This window comes from Cynara cardunculus (assembly GCF_001531365.2).
Source record: "Cynara cardunculus var. scolymus isolate 2C chromosome LG 3, CcrdV1, whole genome shotgun sequence".
Lineage (NCBI taxonomy): Eukaryota > Viridiplantae > Streptophyta > Magnoliopsida > Asterales > Asteraceae > Cynara > Cynara cardunculus.
Window position 1 is genome coordinate 28,229,102 of NC_037530.1, and position 11,609 is coordinate 28,240,710.

Sequence of the window (11,609 nt, forward strand, 5' to 3'; positions counted from 1 at the left end):
CATTAGGAATGGAAAAATTGTCTGATCACATGGGTTGGAAAATATGGCAGAAGAAGTGGAAAGCCAATTTAGAAGCCGTTGCATCTATGATTTATGGATATGACATGCTTTCTTTGGAACACCAGGTTCGTTAAATGATATTAATGTACTCCATCGATCTCCTGTTTTTGATGATGTATTAACAGGTCGAGCACCACAAGTTTGTTATATCGTAAATGGTCGCGAAAACAATGGGGCATATTATCTCACAAATGGCATATATCCTTCATGGGCTACATTTATCAAGTCAATTACGTTTCCCACTTGCAGAAAAGATGTTGAACGAGCATTTGGAGTTCTACAAGCTCATTTTGCATTTATTCGCACCTATGTCTTGTTTGGGATAAAGATAATATGGGATGAATTATGATTGCTTGTTTCTGCATAATATGATAGTTGAATACGAATGAGACGCATACTTCCATTATTATGATCCCACTGAATTTCTTAACGATATGCCCACAAATCGACAACCCGAAAGTTATACAGAAGATGATGGTCAAACGTCTACATTCTCTACTAAACAAATTGGATCTAGCCACTTATATGGCTATTAGGGAACAACTTCGTGATAGTGAAACACATAATGCTCTAAAAGTTGATTTGATTGAGCATATATGATAAAAAATCGGCACTAATAATTAATTATGTCTTTTAGATATGTAATTTCGTACTTCTTTTTTGTAACTTGTTTTATTTATTTTCAGTTGTAAGTTTTTTTTAATTATAATTATGTTTAAAATCTCGTTTTGCATTTTATCTGTTTTTTATATTCAAGAATAATAAAAAAGAATATTTTAGATATAATAAATTATTATATATATATATATATTAAAATATTTGAGATTGAGTTGGATCAATAATAAACCATAAAAAATGTAAGATTGGATTGAGATTGACCATCCACATACGGCTTGCAAAACCCTTTCAAAAGGAATTGCAAATGGCCACCTCACCATAGTTTTGTCTGACACTGTGCCAAACACAACCTTAAAAAACGAATAAAATAGTCATGTTTTCATGTAGATGCCTTTATTTTTTTGAAGAGTAGGTTATAATAAGGACTAACAAATATTTGCACAAAATGAGGAGTTATATTGATTTTATTGCCCTAAAAAACACACCATCTGACACTTGCAGTCAAGTTGCTTCTGATAAACGAGTTGACTATAAGGTTGTTTGTCTGCAAAAAAAATTGTTATGTGCTTTAGTAGGAGTCCTAATATACCCCAAAATTTATGTAACTCTTATACTTTTATATTTAAACATTATGATTCACAGATTGACAGTTTAGAAATACTCCTAAATGATTGACAAATGACATTAATGAACATATGATCAAGTGTATAACAGGATTATGTTCAAATGTTATAATGATGTTCACAACAAATATTGAAGTTCGATAGATATTGGATAGCATGCAAAAAAGATGACATATGACTAAATATCTTTGTCACAACCTTCTCTCAAGAATTATGTGAAAATGTAATTGTAAAAGCCATAAGTTGAAGTGATTTCAATCAGGGGCGGATGTACTTGAAGCTGGTTGGGGTCCTGGGCCCCCAACAAAAACTAATTTACAAAGCCCAGATTTTTTTTTTACTTGTATTTTTTAATTGAGTGTAATTGGACCCCCAACATCATGAGGTAAGAGGCCCCTCTTCACTAGTTCACTTACCAAGTTACCAGTTACCATTTCACCATTCAATTTCAACAAACGACGGGAACAATTGAACGAACGATGGATTCACGAAAAAGAGAGTGAAGACGACGGACAGTGCCACAGCGGGACAGACGAGACGAGATCACGAGACTTCAGTTCAGGCCACTTCTTCTTCTTCATCGCTGCGACGCTGCCTACAGCCTACTGCCCTACTTCTTCGCGACTTCGCCTCTTGCCAGTCGCCTCTCGGCTCTCGCCTCTCGCTAGTTGCCTCTTGGGTAAAGATTCTAATTTCCAAATTACTTCTTTGATTTTGTAATTTGTTGTTTGTTAATTGCTTATTGGTGATTTGGTGGTAAATGCTTTAGGTTAGGTACTTTAGGTTAATTTTGTTGGCAATTTTGTAGGCAATGCAATGCAAATCAAATGTAAATGTCAAATGATAGGTTAATTTTGTAGGCAATTTTGTAGGYAAATCAAATGGAAATGTCAAATTTTAGGTTAATTTTGTAGACAAATAAAAATGTTACTAAACCATTGATTTTTATCTTGTTATTGTTGTTGCTAGAAAAAAATGGAAAGATTTTTTTAAAAGGAAAGCATCAACACCTTAATCGAGCTCTGCTCCTTCGACGCCTTGCGAAATTGATTTGAACGATCTTCCTTGGGATCCGGCCGATAGGAAAAAGATTTCGGAATATCATCCTAATCAAAGGGATGAAATAAGGAGAAAATACTTGCTTAGAGGACATTGTCAACCACGGGGTCATGCATTTCCAAAAAAATTTGTCGGGAGTAAAGGAAGACATTTTTGTCCGACTTGGTTTGATCAATATGCTAATTGGTTGGAGTATAGTGTAAAAACGGATAGAGCTTTTTGTTTGTGTTGTTATTTCTTTAGAGATCATTACGTAGGACAATGTGGGAGTGATGCTTTTGTAACAGATTGTTTTAATAGTTGGAATAAAACGGAAAGACTTGGTCTTCATGTCGGCGACATCAATAGTTTTCACAATAGAGTACTTAAGAAAAGTGAGGATCTAATGAGCCAAGATCGATCTATTGCTGTTGCCTTTCATAAATCAAACTGAGAAGGAGAAGAATGTGCACCGAATACGATTAGATGCTTCAATTAAGGCCTGTAGATTCTTGTTGAAGAATGCATTGCCCTTTTGTGGTCACGATGAATCTGAAATGTCTATCTCTAAAGGCATGTTCTTGGAAACATTAGCCTTAATTGGTGATTGCAATGAGGATGTAGGTAAAGTTATATTAAAAAAATGCTCCAAAGAATAATCAAATGGTGTCTCCAAGTATTCAAAAAGATATTGCTGCTTGTTTTGCAAATCAAATACTCAAATCCATTCGTAAAGAAGTTGGTTATGATGTGTTCTCGTTGCTAGTTGATGAGTCTAGTGACGTTTCTAAGAAGGAACAAATGGCGGTGGTTTTACGATATGTTGATGCACATGGTATTGTTAAAGAGAGATTTTCTGGTATTGTTCATGTGACGGGGACATCTTCTTCAATTCTTAAAYCTGCCATTGATAGTTTATTTGTTGAACATGGATTGAGTTTGAAACAGGTAAGAGGGCAAGGTTATGACGGAGCAAGCAATATGCGGGGTGAGTTCAATGGATTAAAGGCCTTGATCTTGAATGAAAATAGCTCGGCATATTATATCCATTATTTTGCTCACCAACTTCAATTAGTTGTTGTGGCGGTTGCCAATAAACATGATGGAGTTGAGAACTTTTTTAATATGTTAGGAATGGTGATCAATGTGGTGAATGTTTCTTGCAAGCGTAAAGACATGCTTCGACAAAGTTACAAAGATAGAGTGCAAGAAGCAATTGGTAAGTGTGAAATTGATACTGGAACAGGRAAATGCCAAGAACTTTCTCTTATACGAGCCGGAGATACACGGTGGGGTTCTCATTACAAAACCATTTTGAGCTTGATTGTTTTGTTTCCGAATGTTGTTGAAGTGCTCCGGTATGTTGAAGAGGACGGGGATAATAGTTTTAGTCGCACTTAAGCAACTGGTATTTTAGCATATTTGAAGACATTTGATTTTGTGATTTATTTGCATTTGATGTTTCATATTTTAGAGGTCACAAACTCGTTGTCACGGGCTCTTCAAAAAAAGGATCAAGATATTTTGGAAGCGGTWTCATTGATAAGAGGAACCAAACAACTATTGCAACAATTTAGAGAAACTGGTTTTGATCCACTTTTGAAGAAAATGTATTATTTTTGTGAAACAAATGGTATTAAGGCTTCGGATATGGAAGACCGTTATTCAAAAACCAGAAGACAAAGGACCAACATCACCAATTGTCATTATTACAAGTTTGATATTTTCAACACTGTTGTGGACATGCAAATTCAAAAGTTTGGGGATCGATTTAGTGAGGTAAGTACTGAATTGCTTAAAAATATAGCAGCTTTGAGCCCATGCGCTTCATTTTCGCAGTTCAGTGTATCAGATTTATTGAAGTTGAGTGAGTTGTATCATCAAGATTTTAGTCATATGGAAAGGATCGCTCTTGAGAAACAACTTAACATGTACTATTTGATTGTGCGTCAAGATGAAAGATTTGCCAATTTGACTGGTATTGCCGAGCTCGTTAGACTCCTAGTGGAATCAAAAAAGCATCAAACTTATCCTCTAGTATATCGGTTATTGAAGTTGGCTTTGGTTTTGCCGGTTGCTACTGCAACAGTCGAAAGATGTTTTTCTGCTATGAAGATTGTGAAGTCAGATTTGCGCAACAAAATCGGTGATGAATTTTTGAATGCTGCAATGATATGTACTATAGAAAAAGAAGCACTTCTCGCAGTTTCAAATGATGATGTAATTACTCAATTTCAAAAGATGAAAAGTCGTAGGGCACAGTTGTAATAGGTAACTTTTTATCATTTTTGTATGAAATTGAAGTTAATTATTATTTTTATTTTATATCGTGCGCCCTACAATATATTTTTCTGCATCCGCCACTGATTTCAATTATATTATGAGTTCGAATTTGCCAAAATATATTTGAAATAATATGTGTTTGAAACCAATTAAATTTTATTTGAAAGTTGAGATGTTATGTGAAAAAGATAAGACAGTGAGACAATAAACAGTGCAGAGTTCCTAGTTTATCTACTATTCATAATCTCACATACACCAGCCATTCAGACGCTTTTAGATGCATGCATGCATCTACTTCAATACATCTCATCCATCTTCATATCTCTCTGTTACACGTTAGTCTTTTTTCTTGTTATTTTCTTATATACCTGCTATGGGAAATAGTTAAAGTATACGAATCAAACTAATCATTCACATATAATTAATTTAAGTTTAGTTTATCTTACATATTATTTATATTTTCGTAAGAGGGCAGGCAGAGCCGGTCCTGAGATTTTGGATGCCATGGCGGAAAACCAAAAAAATGTCCCTTACATATGCATATAAAAATCAAAATAAACTATTTGAATGGGTTTGGAACCCAGTCAATCTAGGCGGCTCATCCACACGCCGATTTGTTTTAAATATAATAAAAATGATGCAACGGAGGGGGTGGGGGGCATAAACCAAAATCTCGTGTAACAAAATATAAAATACATCACCGTTCACCTAAAACGATGTCTTCTTGCATTTTTTGGAGCAAAAATATCTATCACTTTGTCATAACTAATATTAGCTAAAAACTTACTCTCAATACTCAACATTGCTAACCCGTTCAATCTTTCTTGACTCATGGTAGATCGTGGATATGACTTCCACAACTTTAACTTCGAAAAGCTTATTTCCGCAGATGATACGGATATTGGTACGGTCAATAGAATCCTGTAAACAAGCAAGACATATGGAAACATGTCCTTCTTCTTTGCAAACTCCATAATTTGTATGGATGTCCAAAGATTTCCACTCTTAGATGCCTCTTCTGGTAGCGTTCTCTGCAAAACTTGTAACTCCATAAACAAATATTCTTCATCAATATCAGAATCATTATCATGCAAAATAACCAAATTTCGYCCATCAAACAAGAAGCCAAACATAGATTCAAATTCTTGCATTTGTTCAAATCTAGTTCGTAATTACAAAAGAGTCATATCAACTAAAACAAAAAAAAAAAAATAACCAGTTCTAAATGTCTCTTGACCGGATTGTTGTTCTCTCTTTGTATTTGGAATTTCATCAAGTTGTTTTTTCCCGGAGAAAAACATTTTACAACAAACTCAGGTTTAACTACAATATTATTTGCAATATCTTTAGCTTCACTAATAGCAGATATAAACCCATTTTCCCTATATTTTTCAAAAATTTCAACTAATCCCTTTAGATTTTGTATTGCAATATCGAGAAGCATATCTATAGACTGTAACTTCTTGTTAATTAAATTAATTCTATGTAGAATTCCATGCCAAAATAACCAAACTTACAATAAATTCAAAACTTGAAAGCTCACGATTAACCAAAGACTTGGCTTCCCTACGCACTCTTCCATCCTCACTTATCCGAGCCTATTGTATTAAAGCATCTCTAATTTGGCCAACTTGAGTTTTGATAGCTTTAACACTTTCAATATGACTTTCCCATCGAGTGGCAGATAAAGATTTCAAAGTCAAATTATCAATATATTATAATAAAACAATCCGCTCTTTGTAGACATAGAAAAGACATTGTATATGGCTTGACAAGTACCCAAAAAGGTTTTCGCTTTGTGACAAGAATTTGTCATATCACATAAAACTAAATTAAGACTATGACAACCACATGGCATAGAAAAGGCCTAGGATTTATATCAAGTAATCTTTTTCGCACACCTTGATATTTCCTTTTCATATTATAGCCATTGTCATACCCTTGTCCCCGCACATAATTCATATCCAAATCAAGTGATCTCAAAACATCTTGTAAAACATTAAAAAGTACTAAACCAGATGTATCTTCTACCATCAAAAACGCTAAAAAGAACTCTTCTACTTGTATAGGAGAATTGGACACATCAACACATCTTATAATCTAAGTCATTTGTTCTTGATGTTCATTTAATGTATATATTATCACCTAACGAGATCAATTACCAAATGCAAAGATTTTATTACATAATCATCAATCATATACCAAGTGAGATAAAGCATTCTCACACCATAATAAAGATCTTGTTCCATCTTTGCCGTCTAAATTGGGCATCTTTCACAGGTCAAATCGTGGGTGGCAGAGGGGTTCTTAGATGTAGCTCATATGTCATGCACCAATATGATACATGTTATGGGATAAACGAGGGGCCAAAAGGACCTCAAATGGAAGAGCTTTGTTGGTGGTCAATCCCGAGCCTTCACTCATATCAACAGGTTCATTTAATGGTTTTCTGAGCGCGAACTGTTGTATCAAACCAGCTAATATTAATGGAAAAGTTTGGAGTGCAAGAAAAACACTGGGACACGTTCTTCTATCACTACCAAATGGAAGCAATTCGTAATGTTTCCCCTTTACATCATTATCTTTATGACTTGTCAAGAATCTTTCAGGCTGAAGCTCGTTGGGATTTGACTAGATATTAAGATCTCGATGCATTTTCCAAAGATTGACCAAGAAACATGTGCCTTTGGGGATGTTTTAGCCATTCACAGTGCAATCCTCCATGGAGTCACGAGGAATGGAGAGAGCCGCAGCTTGGTTTAAATGCAATGTTTCTTTGATGATGGCTTTATAGGAGGCCTTAATTTTAGGACTTATTCTTTGTCAATTACCTTTTATTTCTTTCCTTGTTTAGCCTTTTGGTTGTCTATTTATTTTAGGCTCTCTGGTTGTTTTGAAGAACAAAAATCAATGAATTAATTTGATTACCTCTGACCATCCAAAATTAAGATGGTATCAGAGCGGTTGTAATCGCCGATCACGTTCCCATCGTCAATCATGGCCGGAGGAGAAGACTCAAACAAAACCAAATAAGGCTCTATTGATCCTTCATCATCATACTATTTCCACCCTTCCGATCTTCCCAAACAACTTCACGTAAATGAAGCTCTCACCGATGGGAATTATGCGGATTGGGCACAGGAGATGTCCAACTTCTTATACCCCAAAAACAGAATGGATTTCGTCGATAGAACCATTCGAAAACCAGAAACCGCCTCCTCCGAGTACAAACCTTGGATGAGATGTGATGCAATGATAAAGGGTTGGCTTACTGCTGCCATGGAGAAGAACATTCGTGACAACGTGAAGTATGCCATAACGTCCTCAGAGATATGGGCAGATCTACGAGAAAGGTTTGGGAAGGAGAGTGCTCCAAGGGCCTACGAACTGAAGCAAAAGATCGCAACGACCCGACAGGATGGCACTAGCGTTTCCATGTATTATACTCGTCTTAGGGCTCTATGGGATGAGTCACAATCGATCCAGTCCTTTCCGCGCTGCTCCTGCAACAAATGCACCTGTGAACTTGATAAGAAAATCATGGAACACCTTGAAAAGGAACGTTTATACGAATTTCTTTTGGGTTTAGATAACGAATTCAGTGTTATCAAGACTCAAATCTTAGCAACAAAACCCATTCCTACCTTGGGAGTCGCCTATCATATGGTGGCAGAAGACGAAAGACACAGAATAATATCGAATGAGAACCGGGTCACACCGGAAGCCGCTGCATTCAAAATGTTCCAGAAACGTGGAGGCAACCTGGAACAATCAAAATAAAAGAGCATCTTCAAACAAACAAAAAAAGGAGCATGATCAATGCACTTTTTGCGGAAGGAACGGTCACAAACGAGAAGGACGCTTCAAGTTGGTTGGATATCCGGATTGGTGGCCTGGGAAGAAGGGTGACAAACCCAAGCCAAAGGCTGCCTACGTCGAGACCGGAATCAGCCCCATTCCAGGATTAACTGACGAGCAATATCAGACATTCGTAAACATCTTCTCTACTTCTGGTCTGGGTAACAACAATGAAACCAAACGTGAGGCAAACATGGCAGGTAATAAAGATGATATTCTCATTGTTGATTCAGGTTGCACTAAGTATATAACCCACCTACATAATCTTCTTGAAAATATGAGGAGTGCCTCAAATGAAGCTCATGTCGTTGTACCTAACGATGATGTCGTTCCCGTTAAAGGCAAAGGAGATCTCATACTTCCAGGCATAGCAAGACTAAAAGGAGTCCTCTATGTTCCAAATTTTAAATATAGCCTCCTTTCAGTTAACCGATTATGCAAAGATCTTCAATGTGCAGTGACCTTCTTCTCCGATTTCTTTGTTATGCAGGGACTACGGTCGAGGGACTTGATTGGATCGGGTAAATGCAAAGGGGGGTTGTACCTTATGAACATGTCCGGAGAAGGAAGGAAAGCCATGGCTACTACAACAGACATATGGCATAAAAGATTGGGACACGCTTCAAAGGAGAAGCTATCAAACATCGAGTTTTTGAAAAGTAATTCTAATAATCTTAGCAATGTTTTTTGTGATTCTTGTGCCAAGTCGAAACTTGTCCGAACACCTTTTCCAAGCAGTTTTATCAAAACTAGTGATTGTTTTGATCTTATTCATTGTGATATTTGGGGAGGATACCGGGTTCCTTCTTATACTCGTGCAAATTTTTTTCTTACTGTAGTTGATGATTATAGTAGATGCACATGGGTTTTTTTTGATAAAACACAAAAGCGATGTTAGTCAATGCTTAATGAATTTTCACAAGTTAGTTGAGGTTCAATTTGGAAAACAAATTAAGAGGGTTAGATGTGACAATGGTGGAGAATTCACAACCAACTCCATGGTGTGTTTTTATGAAAGAAATGGGATTCTACTAGAAACTACCTGCCCCCATACCCCACAACAAAATGGGGTCGTTGAAAGAAAACACAAACACCTGCTTGAAACGGCTCGGGCCCTTCGCTTTGAGGCAGGTCTTCCGAAGAGATTTTGGGGAGAATGCATTCTTACCGCTGCGTACATAATAAACCGTCTCCCCTCGAAGGTAATAAAAAACAAAACTTCTTACGAATTGATACAAAAACAAAAACCTCGGTATGAACATCTAAGAGTCTTTGGATGCTTAACTTACTTTAAAAGTACCAACACAAAAGGAGACAAGTTCGAACAAAGGGGGAAGCCCGGCGTTTTATTAGGGTACCCTCCAGGAACAACAAGATACAAAGTCTTCGATATTGAAAGTAAAAAAATTATTGTGAACCGAGACGTTTTCTTTCTTGAAAATTCGTTTCCTTTTAAAAACATCACCAATACCATAGAAGAGCCACAATGGGATGAGCCCATCAAGTTTTATGATGAGCCCCAACAAGCATCTTCTAAACCCATTGAGGAACCCCACGATGAAATGGAACAGGTCTCCAATCTTGAACAAAATTCTGCATTCCCAGATGGAAATGAAGGTACTGTTGAAGCAAATGATGAGGCAGACTTGGGAAATGAAAATCAAAATGAGTCCATCGAAAGTCACGATGATCCAGGACCAAAAGAAAAAAGGGTTCGATCTCAGCCGGCTCGCCTGAACGATTATGTCGTCAACCTCCCCCCTTCGCTAAACAACTCTCAACCCGATCCCGATCAAGCGAACTCGACGATACATCCCTTGTCTCACTTTGTTACTTATGATAAATTTTCTCATTCCCACAAAGCTTTCTTATCGGCCATCGATTCTACCGATGAGCCGAGTTGTTTTGCTCAAGCCACACAGGATGAGAGATGGCGTGAAGCCATGCGACAAGAAATTGAAGCACTTGAAAGAAACAAAACGTGGATCCTCGAAGAGCTGCCGGAGGGAAAATGGGCCTAGACTCCAAATGGGTCTATAAAACGAAGTATAAATCCAATGGAGAAGTCGAACGGTACAAGGAGAGACTCGTTGCAAAAGTATTCACACAAATGGAAGGAGTTGACTATCACGAGACCTTCGCCCCGGTTGCCAAACTAGTCACCGTTCGGACACTGTTGGCCGTGGCAGCAAAGAAGGATTGGATCATCGACCAGTTAGACGTTAACAATGCCTTCTTGCATGGTGATCTAGATGAAGAAGTTTACATGAAGATCCCTCAAGGGTTTTCAAAAGAAGGCAAAACTAGAGTGTGTCGTCTAAAAAAATCGTTGTACGGGCTCAAGCAGGCTTCCCGGAATTGGTACCACAAATTCACAAACTTCTTTATCACCCTACGGTTCAAACAATCTAAGGCTGACTATTCCTTGTTCACATATCAAAGGGAAGATATATATGTTGCCATTCTCATCTATGTGGATGATGTCATCATAGTTGGAAACGACACCAAAACAATTCAACAAATAAAGAGCCAACTTAACAACGAGTTCAGCATCAAAAATCTCGGTCAGCTTAAATATTTCCTTGGCATAGAGGTGGCAAAAACTCATGAAGGGTTGGTTCTAAGTCAAAGGAAATATACATTGGACATTCTCAAAGACAGTGGAATGCTAGGGTGTCGACCAAGTGCATTTCCTTTCGAACAAGGCACCAAACTCGACAAAGGTGAAGAGGAAGCTCGAGTCGATGCCACCATGTACCGACGACTGATAGGACGGTTACTGTACTTACAAGCTACTAGGCCCGATATCACATACGGGGTAAATGTATTAAGTCAATTTGTTGCAGACCCAAGACGAAACCACTCAGAAGCTGCAAATCGAGTCCTTCGCTACTTGAAAGGAACGACTGGGCAGGGTATTCTCCTTCCTCGCTGCGGGCCTATAAGTTTGACCGCGTATTGTGACTCGGACTGGCTCGGGTGTCCATTCACGAGACGATCCAGAACGGGGTACCTGCTCCTTTTGGGAGGTGGGCTATTTCCTGGAGAACAAAAAAACAATCTGTGGTGTCTCGATCGTCGACAGAGGCAGAATATCGAGCAATGGCTTCCACTGTTAGTGAGGTTCTA

The 11,609-nt window shown here is 37.5% G+C and overlaps 2 protein-coding genes across 2 annotated transcripts; both read left to right on the plus strand.

Moving 5' to 3' along the window:
• Nucleotides 1-3,140: 3,140 nt before the first annotated feature.
• On the plus strand, nt 3,141-4,607 carry LOC112509103 (zinc finger MYM-type protein 1-like). Its single transcript, XM_025113972.1, has 2 exons — nt 3,141-3,723; nt 3,814-4,607. The coding sequence occupies exons 1-2, from the start codon at nt 3,141-3,143 to the stop codon at nt 4,605-4,607; spliced, it is 1,377 nt and encodes a 458-aa protein (XP_024969740.1).
• A 3,189-nt stretch (nt 4,608-7,796) lies between these two features.
• On the plus strand, nt 7,797-8,402 carry LOC112509104. The gene has a single exon (XM_025113973.1). The coding sequence runs from the start codon at nt 7,797-7,799 to the stop codon at nt 8,400-8,402; it is 606 nt and encodes a 201-aa protein (XP_024969741.1).
• Nucleotides 8,403-11,609: the final 3,207 nt, after the last annotated feature.

Excerpts from the sequence above, each read along its gene's own strand:
- LOC112509104 (XM_025113973.1), top strand. The coding sequence starts at position 7,797 with ATGGATTTCGTCGATAGAACCATTCGAAAACCAGAAACCGCCTCCTCC.